The 16,575-nt window shown below is 33.3% G+C and overlaps 1 protein-coding gene across 11 annotated transcripts in view; it reads left to right on the top strand.

The window, feature by feature from the left end:
- The window catches only part of CNTN6 (contactin 6), a 307,467-nt gene that overhangs the window by 198,992 nt on the left and 91,900 nt on the right, over positions 1–16,575 (top strand). For 6 of the 11 annotated variants that reach the window (XM_026446866.2, XM_026446862.2, XM_026446876.2 and 3 more), the window contains one exon: positions 1,994–2,096. The exons of the other annotated variants lie outside the window; for them this stretch is intronic. In XM_026446866.2, coding sequence (XP_026302651.1) covers positions 1,994–2,096 — 103 coding nt within the window. The remainder of the gene's footprint in view (positions 1–1,993; positions 2,097–16,575) is intronic. 11 annotated transcript variants of the gene reach the window in all.

Raw genomic sequence — 16,575 nt, 5'->3', positions numbered from 1 at the left:
TATCTATGAGTTTAGGTTCAATTCACAAATACGTAAACCAAAAATATAAGAGAAAATTATCTAATTCATCCACATGGTGCAGTAGACATGGTTCTGGGTATACCAAGCCATCTCCTTTCTGGCATTGAAACAGCTTGTCTTTTTTTTTTTTTTTTTTGCTTAAAGACTACTTTATAAAAACAAAAATGATATTTGGGGGAGTTGGCGTGTGTGTATGTGTGCACGTGTGGGTGCTGCCAAACTTATATAATTGACTTAATATATTTTTAATGAACATATGTTGCAGCTACTTTTTAATGCCCCCTTTTTTTCATATTTGCCCTTTTTTGGTTCACCCTTTGTTTACATGGCTGGCAAAATGGAGGGAAAAGTTCATATCCAAGGAAAGCAAAGCAAACCAACATTAATTATGAGCATTCCAGAGAAGAATGAAACACAAGATTTATACTAATTATATTCCTCCAAGGAACATAATTCAGATTAGTCTCTGACGAGTTTTGTAGCTTGGTCGAGTCATAGCTGGTACAAGATTTAGAGAGCCAGAAAGTTTAAGGAAGTCATTGAAGTGGAAAAATTCTCTAGTTGTTTTTTAATTAAATGTTCACAGTGGGATTCGTAAAGATAGAAAATTTGTTGGTGCATTTTATGATTGTATTCAGGACTTGAAATGCAATACCTCGTGGAGATTTTCTCCCCTCTGAAGAGCTGAAGAAAAGCAAGAATATAATGCTAATAAAGGATAACAGAATTGTGGAACAAGTCCCATAGAATGAGTTCTTATAATAGAGCTTTTATAATCACTAACCACCCAAATATATTTGAAAAGTCTTCATTAAGATTTCAGCAACCATTAGACTTATTCCTAAGTTCAATTTCTCTCCTTCAATGAATACTCCTGTTTATGACCAGAAGAATTCATGAGCCAACAATATGCTTGGAGATTCTACCATGTTTTTCCTTTTTCTGTTTGCTGTCTACTCTGAGTTTCTGCTTCTTCCCTTCTTAGTTTCTTCCTTTTTCTATCCACTCTATTCCCTTGAACACATTTACAGGAAAAGTAGAGCAAAAGCATTATATATAACACAAAAATCAAACATCTTTTACACATGAGCATATAAGAAATATCAGACATCAAGAAAGTGAAAAAGAATAAAATCTACCAACTTAGTTGATTGAAGTAGTACTCACTACCTTCTCACCATAAGCTCTTTCAATGTTTATAATGGTCAAGGTCTTAAAAATGAAGTATTTTTGTTTCATATAAATTTTGTAATTTTTACTTTTTCTACAATTATATTAGCAACCAACAATGTATTTATTTTAGGAATGTATTACTCTGTTGTTTGGTATATATATTAAAAATGATTAAAGTATTTAAATAATCTTGAGATGTCACTGATTAAATTAATTAAGTTAATGAGAATAGCATACAGATATATTTCTGTTACAACTCCTCTGGTAGGTAGTATATTTACAATAGGCTATACCATTATCTTATTCTTATCTTAGCACATATCCCCAATTTCTTGGATGGAAAATTTTAAAACTTAAAACAAATTTTTATAGGTATACAGCAAACTTATTTAGCAGCAAAACTTTATTGTACTAATATGTGAATATTTACATTTTTATCTCAATTAATGTGATGACTTTATACGTTTTGATGCAGAACTACTGTTATTTTGAATTAAGACCTACTACAGTGGACTTCTTACAGTATTAGCTGAAAAATTCCTGTTTTTTTTTTTTTTTTTTTTATTAATCAGATCTGGCTCTCTTGAGTTACCTGAAAGGTAGATAAACATGGATATTACTAGAAAAGTATCTTTTTTGAAAACACAGAAGCATTTTAGAATCTATATGTATCCAATTCTTAACTGAAAGCCCTAATTCTTATTAAGAAGAAATAATGAGGTTTTGGTTAATGAAGCATTTACTTCATAGAAAACTTCTATTCTCCAGAAATGCTGCTAGCTCTTTTGATATTTAACAGGTGTGATGGGGGAATATGAACCAAAGATTGAAGTGCGTTTTCCTGAAACTATACAAGCTGCAAAGGATTCATCTGTAAAACTGGAATGTTTTGCCCTTGGAAAGTAAGGTTTTTGTTTTTGTTTTCCTGGTTGCTTTAAATTTTTTTTATTAAAAAGGCTTTTTGTTATTCAAATATTGCTCTAAGGTAAATTACCAAGTAGATTTCAAATGCTGGAACTTTCAATGGAACTTTCTGATTTGAATTTATACAAACATGTCTAATACTGAGACAATGACCAGGGCTGCAATTGAAAATAATCAGGGCTGCAATTCTCCCCTACAGGTGCTGATATTTCCTTTAGTTTAAGCATAATGAGACCCATTTAGGCAGCACATTGCAAGGAAAGAAGTGCACTTGTATAAGATGATGGGCAAGTCACTAAACCTTTCACATATCCTTCACTCTGTCTTGTCCTATATCCAGAAATACATTGCCTGAAGTATTTCCTTGCTTAATTAACCAACAATTCTGATAAATAAAAAACCACTGCTCGTTTCCAGAATAAGACTAATTAAAGTCCATTGTTCATAGTGGATAATTAGAATTGAGCCCAACCTTCCCTGATAGTGGAGGCATTTTGTTTCACTCAGATAAGTATTTATTAGGAACAGGTTTGGAATACTTTTAAGCCATCAAAATACCTACATTTTTGCATGGGATATCTAGAACACCTCTTTGCTTTTTGGTGGTATACAAATTTCATTTTTGTGCCTATAAACACCAGAAAAAAAAAAAAAAAAGAGACAGACTAGACTGTCATTTTCAAATGTTAGTATGCATATGAGTTACCTGGGGACACGGTTAAATTCATATTCTGACTCTAGAGGTCTGGGGTGATGTTTGATTCCTCCATTTCTAATAAGCTCCCATATATTAGTCACACTTCTTATAAACAGAACATACTTTGAATAGTAAAAGACTTGACTGACTCAGAGGTAAGTTTGGAGGGCTTACCTCTAAATCCAAAGTCTATTCCCAATGTGGCCATCACATTTAGAAATAGTGACTTAGTGTCGAAATTCTGGAAAACATCCTTAAATGTCTCAGTCATTGTATTAAGTTAAACATACTCAGCAATCCAAATAATCGTGGTTACTAAATCTTAGTTTGTTTTCTATAGATGGAATTTTGCATATCTTTAAATTAAATTTCTCAGAATAGTCATTTCTCATGGATTTAAGAGACCATATTTTATTTTTGTACAGTATGGGTCTCATAGCATTTATCAAACACATCATTATTGATTGATTAAATGATTCTTAAGAAAGTGACAAACAGGAGCTTTACATCAGTTTTTATTATTTGCCTGCCTTTTAAGACATGATGAACTTTCACCATTTTCAGTCTTTTTCAGAAGTTAAGGTTTATAAAAATATTAAATGTCATCAAATTATTTGATAATTAGATAATTAATTTAAAAAGAAAACCAATGAAAGAGAGTATCTGAAAAGAATATTAATAGCTTATTTAATCATATTTGGCATCAGGAAATATAGATTGCTGAAATTAAAAAATGGTTTTTCACAATAAAATAATTGAAAATGTTGAGGCTATTTCTCAAGAATCTAATGAAAATAATTTCATTTGCTAAGCACCTATAACTAAGCATTTATGATACAATATATATAATTGTCATAATCTTGCAGGGCAGATTATGTTTTCATTACATATGAGAAACTGAAGCTCAGATTGGAGAAGTAACCTGTTCAATTTTATGTTTCTATTCAGAGGAAGTGAGCAATTCAAACCTAGGCCCACCTGATTTTAAATTCTGAATTTAGGAACTTCTAAGTAAATGGTAAGATAACTGCTTTTGAAATCCTGGGAGACAGATTCAATTTCCAATTTTCTCAAGAGTTATTTGATTGTTAGCAAACATGCTTATAATCTCTATGAATTATCATATTTTCATCCAAAAGGAGTTATGATGATTCCTACCTTGTATGTTTGTTGTGAGGATTAGAATGGATAATACATGTTAAAACATTACCTCTTGGGCTTACCACTTACGTAATAAATGCTCACTGAATTATTCTAAAACCAAAATCCAAATTTCATTCTACTTTTTTTTTTTTTTTTTTTTGAGATAGAGTCTTGCTCTGTTGCCCAAGCTGGAGTGCAGTGGTGTGAGCTTGGCTCACTGCAAGCTCCACCTCCTGGGTTCACACCATTCTCCTGCCTCAGCTTCCCAAGTAGCTGGGACTACAGGCACATGCCACCACGCCCAGCTAGTATTTTTATTTTTATTTTTGTACTTTTAGTAGAGATGGGGTTTCACCACGTTAGCCAGGATGATCTCAATCTCCTGACCTCGTGATCCACATGCCTTGGCCTCCCAAAGTGCTGGGATTACAGGTGTCAGCCACGGCGCCAGAGGCATTCTACTTTTATATAAACAATGTTTGAGTTAGTGAGGATGTTCGAAGGAGAGTAGATATCTCAGAGGGGGTATAAATTCTCATCTTTCCCAGCCCAGTCTTGTTCTCTGTGTCTCAGGATTGATGACAGTGTAAGAAAGGAGCAATTAGGGTCAGTTCTGGAAAAATTAAAAAAAAGAAGAAGAAGGAAAGAAAGAGAGAGAAGAGAGAGAGAAGGAGAGAGAACATGATCAATATAGTCTTTGAACTGCTCACATACCAGTTTCTTAAATTTATTTATTGTTATATTATTTAAACCTACAGAAAAGTTGAAAGAGTAATAAACGGACATCATATACTCTACCTGAATTGACCAAGCATAAACCTGTGCTACATTCCCTTTCTCTCTCTCTCTGCCTTTCTCTCTCTCCTTCTTTCTTCACACACAAATGTATTTAACCAGATACGTGATAAGATCTAATCAGGAAAAATGAAGCTTGGAATATATGAGTTATATGGAATAATTTAAAAGTAAATAAAGCAGTGTCTTATTTTCCATTAATCCCATGGTGATGAAAATAATCAATACATTATTAAATTGCACAAGGTAAAATTTATAATTTTAAAAACATACAAGAGTCCCTATACCTTTTTCTGGGTTTTTTTTTTTTTTTTTTTTTTTTTTTTTGAGGCAGAGTCTAACTCTGTTGCCCAGGCTGGAGTGCAGTGGCACGATCTCGGCTCACTGCAACCTCTGCCTCCGGGGTTCAAGTGATTCTCCTGCCTCAGCCAAGCAAGTAGCTGGGATTACAGGTGCCTGCCACCATACCCAGCTAATTTTTGTATTTATAGTAGAGATGGAGTTTCACTGTGTTGGCCAGACTGGTCTCTAATGCCTGACCTCCTGATCCATCTGCCTCGGCCTTCCAAAGTGCTGGCATTACAAGTGTGAGCCACTGTGCTGGCTCCTAAACTTTTGACAAAGTTTAAACTAGCAATATTTGACCCAGAAAAATTTGAGTTGGAAAATTAATAGTTTAAAAAACTCTCAAAATGTAAAATCTCATGTGTATGTACAAAAGAAATTCCCTGATAAATAAATCATGTTTGTTAAGTTTATGCAGAAAATAACTGTTGAACATGAAATAATGTTAAATGGGAATAGGAAAATAATAGAAATTACCAAACCATACCTCATAGAAAATAGTCAAGGAAATACTTGATTTAATGGAGTCCACTCCCTAAATTGTTATCTAACAAAATTAATCAATGTTGAGATTATGTTTATTAAAGGAAGTCATTAACATAGAATTGAAATACCTTGGAGTAAAAATGGAAAGTCTGAAGCATCTATTGGGTCGAAGTGGCAGTGTTAAAATGCCCTGTATAACAATGTTACATTTTGTGTAATTGGAGTGCAGATACATTTCTCATTTCTTCAAAGCAACAAAATGTATGTGAAAATACTTTGACTACTTTGGAAAACTGACAAATGTGAGCTACTACCAAAAAGAATTTTATATATGCTTGCCAACAGTTTTCAGAAAACAAATTAGATTATCTTTAACATATTGCAAACATGCTGAAAATGCCTTTTAGTCCATTATAAATTACAGTATTTACCAAATGCCATATTGTCTTCTAAATATATAAAATTAACAAACATAAAAAGCAACACACTCATTAGATTAACTATGTTACAGGTATAATTAACAATCTGAAAATAGAAACAGTCAAATGTCTTATCTTCAAAATTAAAAGTCTTTATTTGCAAGTTTGTTGCCAAGTGTTTATAATTTATAAAGTCTATTGAGTGTTTATTATAAATCATACTCTCTAATATCTCTTCATAAAAATATTGCTGTGCAGCATTTGGTTTTAGTCATTTTTTTCCCCAAATGTGGGGACTTCTTTTTACTAATCCATCTAAATCTTCCTGTCCACTTTGTGAGATACTTTACTCTTTTGTAAGATGTTCCATAACCTCAAAACTGAGAAAAGCTAGTTGACTTGAGGAATAAAATCAAATATGTTTTTCTGATTATATTGCTAATTATTGACTGCTATTTCAGCTATAGACTACACATTTATTAAACTAAGATGTATATATTTTATAGATGGGGGAAAGAGAGAGAGAAGAGGGAGGAAGAAAATCAATAGGTGGGTAGAAGGAAAAAGAAATAAAAATATAGAAAGACCAGCTCCAGTGCCAGATCTTATTAAATTTTTTATTTTTAGGACATAAGAGAGCTCCTTAAATAAAAAATTTGCTTTCATTAAATGTTTGTTTAATGTACCCCATACATGTGCTCACATAACTAGGAAATATCACCATGTATCACTGGGAATATTTTTTCTCTTGAAGTTGTAGATTATTTTTGTTATTTATTTATCTTGCTTTGTTTTCTCTGAACTTTCTGAATCTATGGTTTGGTGTTTGTCATTATTTTTTATTTTTATTATTATTATTATTATTTTTGAGACAGGGTCTTGGTCTGTCACCCAGGCTGTAGTGCAGTGGCGCGATCTTGGCTCACTGCAAGCTCCGCCGCCTCCCGGGTTCACGCCATTCTCCTGCCTCAGCCTCCCTAGAAGCTGGGACTACAGGCGCTGGCCACCACACCCGACTAATTTTTTTTTTGTATTTTTAGTAGAGACGGGGTTTCACCGTGTTCACCAGGATGGTTTCCATCTCCTGACTTCATGATCTGCCCACCTCGGCCTCCCAAAGTGCTGGGATTACAGGCGTGAGCCACCGCACCCGGCCTGGTGTTTGCCATTATTTTTGAAAACTATTCAGGCATGATTACTTTAAACATTTATTTGTTTGCTTTTTCTCCTTTTAGTATTTCTCTTACATTATCTTTTATGCCATTTGTAATCTCCCTTCTGTCCAAGCTCTTAATCTTTTAAAATTTTTAAATTATTTTTATCTTTGCATTTCAGTTTGGGAAGTTCTATTGGTACTGCTTGTCATTCATTTACTTCCCCCTTAGCTATGTTCAGTCCACTGGTGAACCCATCAAAGGCATCCCTCATTTATATTATTATGTATTTTATTTCCAGCATTTCCTTTTGATCCTTTCTTAGAGTTTTCTTCTCTGTGCTTACATTATCCATTTGTTCTTAGATGCTGTTCACTTTTTAATTATAGACCTTAATATATTAATTATAGTAATTTAAAATTACTGTCTGATAATAACTAGTTCAATTTTAAATCCTCAGCCTGACAGTTCTAAAAGTTTCATTATATTTGAGTCTAGTTATCATGGTTGTTTTGTCTCTTCAGACTGTTTTTTAGCATGCTTTGTACTTTTTAATTTGAATCCTGAACATTATTATATCAGATTAAAGGAACTTCAATACCTAAACTTTTAGTGTGAGGTTTTATGTTTTTCTAGTTAGAGTTAGGCTGTAATTTCTGTTGGCTCTAGCTGTGGCATCAGAGGTTAAATTTTAGGTAGTACCTTTGCTTTTGTGTCCACTCTTGCCCTTGGGTTTCCCCAGAGACTCTTTCTTAAATAACATCTAAAGCTTGCAGTTATTTCAGCTGTAATTCTCTGCACTGTAATTATATAGGAGCCCTAAATAAGTCCTTGCTTGCTAATTCTATCATCTCAGTTATTTGTGGGTCTGTTTCTATTGGCTGCTTTTTCTCCTAGTTACAGTTCTCATTTTTCTGCTTGTTTGAATATGTAGTAATTTAAGATTGAATAGTAGACATCATAAATGTCATGTTGTTGAATGCTAAATTGTGGTGTACTTATTAAAAAGCTTTTTGAACTTTATTTTGATAGGCAGTTGTTACACTACTGTGAATCCTCGAGTTTTCTGTGGTTATTAAGGCTAGTTTACTACTAAGATGAAATCCCCAACTGAATGCTTCAGATGTTCACCAAGTTTTTCTTCTCTGGCATAGTGGAGCTCTAATGTCTTCCAGGCTTATTTGAGCTCTGAAAACTATCCTTTGCCCAGCCTCATGCAACACTCCTATGCAGATCTTTAGAGTACATTATTTAAGTAATGCCATTCTTTCTAATACTATGCTCTGCAATTCCAGCCACTTCAGCCTCTTCAAATCTGATCTTTGTCTTCTCAGCTTAATGACACAGTACTTTACTACTTATGTCTCCCCTACCTACTCCCTGATCTGGATGGAAAGTGTCTCTACACAGAAAATAAGGGCTACCAAAACCTTGCTTCATTTATTTCCCCTTTTTCAGGATCACACTTTTGTGTCGTCAATTGTTCAAGTTCCAGAAAGAGGTTTTTTGTTTGTTTGTTCATTTCATATTTTTGTCTAGTTTTTCACTGTTTTTGAAATACTAATTATGAAGATAAATACAGTGAGGCTTAGATAAATTAAGTGACTTGACCAATATAAGTTGCATATCTGGGATTCAAATCTACATCTCGTAGATTCTGACTTCAAAACTCATGCTTATAACCCTTTCATATTTGTATTGAACTCACTTCCAAGTGTCTGACTTACTTAATCCTCCATGGGCAGATGTAGTATGACCCTCAGTTATCTAAATATTTTGCCAGAAAAAGGCTTGAACAAATTCAGCAAAATGTTAAAAAAATACTTTATCTGGGGAATGGAATTATAGATATATTTCCCATTTATATTATCCATAATAACTAATATTCCAGCAACAAGTTTTAATTTTACATATTAAAAATAACTAAAATTCAAAAGATAAACTTGTAAAAATTCAAGCTGTGTTTTAATGAGAAGAAAAAAGTGTTTCCAAAAACACATCAAAAATCAGGGTTATACACCTTCTTGTTATATAGATGATGATGGCAATGTACACCATTTCTAAAAGTCTGGTATACCTGATTAGGTAGCACTCAGAAAACATAGTTTCGTCACAGAAACCATCATGCAGACAGGATGTACAAAAAGTGAAGTCTAGAGAAGAATTGGTGAAGTGTTTACTCATATAATCTAATAATCTTAAACCACCAAAGGCTAATGTGAGTACAGAATAATTAAGAAAAAGCTTCAAGTAATTGTCTTAACTTTAATTGCTATGACTTTGGGGATATGTAACTGACTTTCTATGTTGGAGTTTCAGAGCTGACATGATCACAGCTTTCAACTCTCAGCTTTGTCTCATTTGTTTAACATGGCAGACTCTTAATTATGAAAGCTGCAAATTAATTGTATAGTGAAATACCCTGAGAAGCTCCTTGTATAGGTGCTATGCAAAAGTAGTATGATTGACTGATAGATATGTATGTCTCCTTTGAAAAAAATATGGGCTCTTGCTGAGTGAAGAAATTAAACTGATATCCCCCATAACTCTATTCTACTGCTTTTATAAACAACCAAACATATTTTCTTTTTTCTAAAAAAATCTTAATTTAGTAACTTTTCTGTCAGTATTCTGGAATGTAAATAACATTAGTAGCAGCACTGAATGTTCCTGTGTGTTCTGAAGCTTCACACAGAGTACTATATTTATGTGTTCATGTATATCTTATTTATTTTTTTCTAATTTATGAAGCAAAAGATACCCAGCTTGGCTATGAATGTCAAGCAGCAAATTTGAAGTCTCACCATGATGTTGTTAGGTGTTCCAGAATTTTCAGGTGACAGAGGAGCTATTTCTTATAATGTTTGCTTTTCATCTTATAAATGTGGACATCATTGCAGATTATACTGCAGAAAGATTTCTCAAGTCACTCAAGATGAAAATAATGTTTTTAAATCAAGCTAGGCACACTGAAACTTTTCAGTTCCTTAGCAATTTTTTTGGTTTATCATTTTAATCACTCAGGTATCTTAATGATTTTGAAACTGGATGTCTAAAAAGTCGTTTACCTTTTGTTTCCCCTCATTGAGTTGAGTAGATAGAGAACAGAATCTCTTCCTAGGCATAGTTTACCCCATTCACTCCAGAAATGTATACTGAAACCTAATCTTTAGACTCTTGCTAATGACTTTTTCTAAAACATGATATTATTAATAACTTTTTTTAACATGACATGGTATTGCCTGGCATAAAATAATAAAGTAAACTCTATAGAACACTCACCTCTGTTGACCATGCTCACAAATCTGAGAACTAAAAAAATCTTCCAGTCAATTATTCAGAAATTGAAAGACAACATTAACCCCACCATGCTCTCACAAACACAAGTGCTCACCCTAGCAAGAAATAATTTATTAGTGAATTTACTAGCATTTGAAGGCAAATGGTATGCTGAAAAGTGTGGACTTTACATTCAAATAGAGCAGGATTAAAGTCTTAACCTCACTTGTCAATAGCTGGATGACTTTGGTCAGTTTTCTTATGCGTATAAGGAAGGCAAAAATGAGAGAGAGAGAATAAATAGATATAGCAGAATTTTTTTAAGGACTGGAAATATTATTTAGCTCACTTACTAAGATTACTGACCCATAACAGGCATTAAATAGTAACTACTTTTTGAATCCTGGGAATCGTCAAAGTTGCTTTGACTGAGGAGGTAAAAAGGAACACATATGAAGGAGCAAAATGGTTTCTGTGTTATATTTTTGTGTTAAGGGACTTCCCTGGAAGAATAGATTTATTATTTTAAATTCTGTTCAATCTTTCTAAGGGTTACTGACATTTCCTCACTCACTCATTTGACAAATTGAGCACCAATTATTCATTCACTTAGCAAATATGTATTGAACACCTCATTCAATCATTAATTCCTTCATTTCTTCATTTAGGTAGTCAATCAGGGGACAGACACCTGGCCCTGGGAGATAAAAAATATTATATAAAGGTCCGGGGAGGTTGCAGGCTAATGAAAATAAGATTGATGTAACAATGTGTGATCACAAATTTCTCTTGGGATCAGCTCTTTCCCCTTTCAGTGAAGGAAGAGTCAAGGCTCCTCACTTTGGGAACTTTACTGATTATCTTTTTCCCAGGCTGCCCTTTATCAAATAGAAACTGGAGAGGGTCACTGTCATTTCTTTAGCAGAGCTAATTTTAAGCTATTACTTAAAGGCTTCTTGTAGTTCTGCGAAATGGAAAATTATTTCTTCTTTTTTTCCCTTTTGTTCATAAATGATTTTTTAACTAATGGATTTTAAATAATAGTTTTACAACAGAAATATTGAACAGATAGTATAGAGAGGTCCAATATAACCCCCCACACAATTTCCCTTATTACTCAAATCTTACATTATTATGATGCATTTGTTACAATTAACCAGCCCATACTGTTGTCTGATTATTATAAAGTCCATATTTTATTCAAATGTCTGGTATTTATGCCCTTCTATTCCAAGATTCCATCCAGAGTACCACATTACATCAAGTTTTCTTGTCTCATTAGTCTCCTCTTGTCTGTAGCAGTATCTCAGACATGTCTGGCGTTTGATGTCCTTGACCAGTTTTGAGAAGTGGTGGTCAGTTTATTGTAGACTGCCCCTATGTTAGATTATGCCTATATTTGTCATAATTAGACTGGGGTTACAAGTTTTGGAGAGGAATAATATAAAGGTAAGGAACAATTTTCATTACATATCAAGGTTAACTTTATCAAAATGATTTATGACAGATGATGCTGGCCTTGATTACCTGGCTGAAATACTTTTTATCAGGGTTCTCCACTGTAAAATTACTCTTTTCTCCCACTCCATACTGACTGTTTGGAAATAGGTGACTATGTGTAGTCCACACTTGATGAATAGAGTCTTGTGCTTCACCTTTTGCAGAATAATGAACCTACAGAATTATTTTACCTGTGAAATGTGTCACTTCTTAATTTATTAATATTTAGTAATTTACTTACGTCAGTACTGATTCACATATAATTATTTTAGACTTTGAGTTGTAATTCTATGCTACTTTGTTTATTTTGCTACTCAGCTTGTTTTAGCTTTTGCCATTGGGAGCCTTTTAAGTTGGATTTTGTGCCCTTTGTTATGCACTCATCAATGTATGGGTTGTTGTGTGTGTGTGTGTGTGTGTGCCTGTTAGCACTTTCTTATTTACTGGCATTAAAGATGTTCCAGGTTCATCTTGTATATTTCATGCCCTAGTCATAGAAGCAGTCATGTCTCCAAGGATAGGATTCCCGGTTCTTTTTATTGAAGAATGACATTAAAAACCAATATCTGGGTGCTAGGTGTGCTTGTTGCTACTAGAGTGTCATTTATTTGGGCGCTGTCAGATGACAGAGGAAAGAAATATGTGTGTATATACTACTTATGTAGATATATCTCTAAGTATTTCTATATACAGCTATTGGTATTATGTTAAGTTAAACATAGGATCTTGCTGTTGTCTCCAACTCTAATCCATTACTACATGAGCCACTCTGCTCTCCTCCACTTACTGATCAGTAAATTTCCACTCCATATAGTGCTGTCCCATTAGATTAGAAAAGATATAGATTATATCTATAATAGCAATAGATTAGACTTTTTATTTCTGTCAATCTACACCAGCGTCTGATATTGTGTGGGGTTTTGTTTTGTTTTGTGTTTTTAGCCATTCTAACAGGTGTATAGTGGTATTTCCTTGTTGTTTTAGTTGGTAATTCTCTAATGGCAAAAGATGTGAACATCTTTTAATGTGATCATTTGCTATCTATTTATCTTCTTTGGTAAGATGTCTGCTTACATCTTTGCTACATTTTTAATTGGTATGTTTATTTTCTTATTGTTGAGTTTTAAGAATTCTTTGCATATTCTGAACATAAGCCTTTTATCAGATATGTGTTTTGCAAATATTTTCTCCCAGTCTGTGACTTGTCTTTGCATTTCCTTAACAATGTCAATAACAAAGCACAAAGTTTTTATTTTAATGATGCGCAGGTTATCAATTTTTTTCCAATGAAAAGTGTTTTTGGTGTTAAATATAAAAACTCATCACTATATCCAAGGTTACCTAGATATTCTCCTCTGTCATCTTCTAGAGCCATTATAGTTTTATATTTTGCATTTTCATGGATGGTCCATTTTGCATTAATTTTTGTGAAAGATGTGACTTCTGGGTCTATTCATTTTATAACATATGGACTTCCAATTGTTCCAGTATCTGTTAAAAAGACAGATTTTTCTCTACTGTGTTGTGTTTGCTCATTTGTCAAAGATATGCTGACTGTATCTGTACAGATGTATTACTGCACTCTCTTTTGTTCCACTGCTGTCTATTATTTTGCCATTATCACATCGCCTCAATTACTGTAGCTTTACAGTAAATCCTGAAGTCAGGTAATGTCAGTACTCCAACTTTCTTCTTCTTCTTCTTCAGCATTGTGTTGGCTATTTTGTTTTGTTTTGTTTTGCTTTCCTTGTCTTTCCATATAAACTTTAGAATCATTTTGTCTATATCCATAAAATAGCAGTTGGGGTTTTTATTGGGATTGACTTAAATCTATTGATCAGGTTGGGAAGACGTGACATACTGACAGTGTTGAGTCTTTTAATCCATGAACGCAGATTATTTCTCCACTTATTTAGATCTCTTTTAATTGATTTTATGAGATTATGTAGTTTTCTGCACATAAATTTTGAAATACTATTTTATATAAACCTTAGAATTTCCTGTTTTAGTGCTAATATAAATGGCATTGTATTTTAATTGTGTAATTCAAATTCCATTTGTTAACTGCTGGTATAAACAAAAGTTAACTGACTTTGATATATTAGCATTTTATCTTGTTGCCTTGCTATAATCACTTACTAGTGCTGGAATTATTTTTTTGTTAATTCTTTGGGATTTTTCATTGCTGCCTGGGAACAAGTATTATTTCCTTCTTTTCAATCCATATACTTTTTTTTTTTGCCTTTTCTTGTATTATTGCACCAGCTACGATTTCCAATACAATGATGACAATGAGTGGTAAGAGTAAACATGTTTGCCTTTTTCCCCTATCCAAAATGAAAGCATCCATTTTCTCACCATTAAGTAGGATACTAGTGCTACATTTTTTGGCAGACATTTTCATCAAGTTGAGGAAGTTCCTCTTTATTCCTTGTTTATTGAGAATTTTTATTTTGGGTAGGTGTTGCATTTTTCCAAATACTATTTTTGGCACCAATGGATATGATCATGTGATTTTTCTTCTATTCATTAGTGGATTTCATGAATTAATTTTCTAATATTGAATCATCAGTCTTGCATACCCAAAACAAGTCCTACTTCGTTCTGGTGCGTAAGTCTTTTTAATTGTTGCTGGACTCAATTTGTTAATATTTGTTGAGGATTTTTACATTTGTATTAATGAAAGATATTGGTCTGTAGTCTTCCTTTCTTGAAATGTCTTTATCTTATTTTGGCATTATGGTAATTTGGTCTCATAGAGTGAATTAAAAAATATTCTCTCTGCTTCCATTTTCTAGAAGAGATTATGTACATGGAGAAGAAATTTATGTACATAAAGAAAAAATAGAGGCCAGGCACTGTGGCTTATGCCTGTAATCCCAAGACTTTGGGAGGTCGAGGCGGGCGGATTGCCTGAGGTTGGGAGTTCGAGACTAGCCTGACCAATATGGAGAAACCCCATCTCTACTAAAAATACAAAATTATCTGCATGTGGTGGTGCATGCCTGTAATCCCAGCTACTTGGGAGGCTGAAGCAGGAGAATCGCTTGAACCTGGGAGGCAGAGGTTTCTGTGAGCCTAGATCGTGCCATTGCACTTCCCACAGGACAAAAACGATCAGGGGAACCAGAGCTCTAGAAGTGAATTTGAAATGAGAGCCCTGAGGGCAGGCAAGGAAACAAGCAGGAAGACCAGGAAGAGTTACATCCTTTGCTTAAAACAAAACAATTACTTAATTAGGTTCTTATATAAACATAGGTGTGTGTATATATATTACATATATATAATGTCTTTACATATAGACATATGTATATATAAAGTTTGCAAAAGTCAGATATACTCATTTGAGAAAATTCTGAAAATATAGGCAAGAAAAAAGAGGAAAATAAAATCCTTTTTATACTTAATTTCTCCTCCAAAGGATAACTACTCTTATTCTGTTATACCTATATCCTTCCAGTCTTTACTTTTAACATATTTAGTATAATACACTGCATATTTGTTTGTAATTTTTTAATTCTTAAAAATATACCATGAGCATATATGCAGGTCATTAAACAGTCTTCTGCACCCTCATTTGTAATGACAGTAAGATATTTCGATATATGTTTACAGCCAACCTCCTATTGGTGGACATTTAGTTTCCTTCTGTTTTGTTTCCAGTTTTTTGTTATCATGAATAATAATGTAATGAATATTCTTGTGGCTATATTTTGCTCATGCTCATGTAAACTTCCTAAGTATATTTTTAGAAAATTAGGATTATTGGTAAAGGTAACACCATGTAAAATACTAAGATTTCTAAATGTCTTGCCAATTTCTCAAGAAAGATTATAGAGGGGTCACTATAATCTTTAAGGCAGGGACCTGCCTTAAAAGTTGGCCTCTTTTAATCTTAAAGACATACTCCGAATCTAATGTCAAACATCCCTTTCCAAAGAATTTTTCAAAATTTTTTTTCAAGGAACATAGAGTGGATTGTTACAGTGCTGTCTCCAAAATTAAACTAATTTAAAGACTCTTAAAAACCATTCAAGAAGAAGAAGAAGAAGAAAAATATATATATATATATATATATATATATATATGCACACACGTATATACATTTCTGGAAGCAACTCTTCATCCTTTCCATCCCAGTCTATCACCACCTCTCTCAGTAGACCCGCAGTTCTTACTTTTAAGTAACTGGCAGTTTACAGTAGAGAAGGATTTCAAATCTAAGATGGAACTGAGCTCAGGGAAAATAATAAGTTGTTTGTTTCCTATTTTCCAGCTGACCTTGGAGCCTATCTCTAAGCTTTTACTCAAATTTGGAGGCATCTCAATATGTTTAAAAAAGATAATCTCTGTGATTTCACCTTTTGCCTCTTACACGAAAAAAAAAAAAAAAAAAAGAGTCTATTGACTGGTTGCAAATACATTAGTTCATTAGGTGAAGAATACATTGCTAAGCACATGTTATACGGGTTTGCTTTCATTTTGTACCTGATTAATTCATACAGGGGCAGCAAAACATGGTGATTTAGAGCTCAGTATCTGCAGAAAGACAGACTTTGGTTCAAATCCTTTTTTTTAAATTTACTGTATGATGTTGGGCGTATTACCCAAACTATCCTAGTCCCAATTTGTTCACCCA

The sequence above is a fragment of the Piliocolobus tephrosceles genome, chromosome 2 (assembly GCF_002776525.5).
Source record: "Piliocolobus tephrosceles isolate RC106 chromosome 2, ASM277652v3, whole genome shotgun sequence".
Taxonomy (NCBI): Eukaryota; Metazoa; Chordata; class Mammalia; order Primates; family Cercopithecidae; genus Piliocolobus; species Piliocolobus tephrosceles.
The sequence above is the reverse complement of the archived record's forward strand: the minus strand, read 5'-3'. Positions and strand labels throughout refer to the sequence as shown.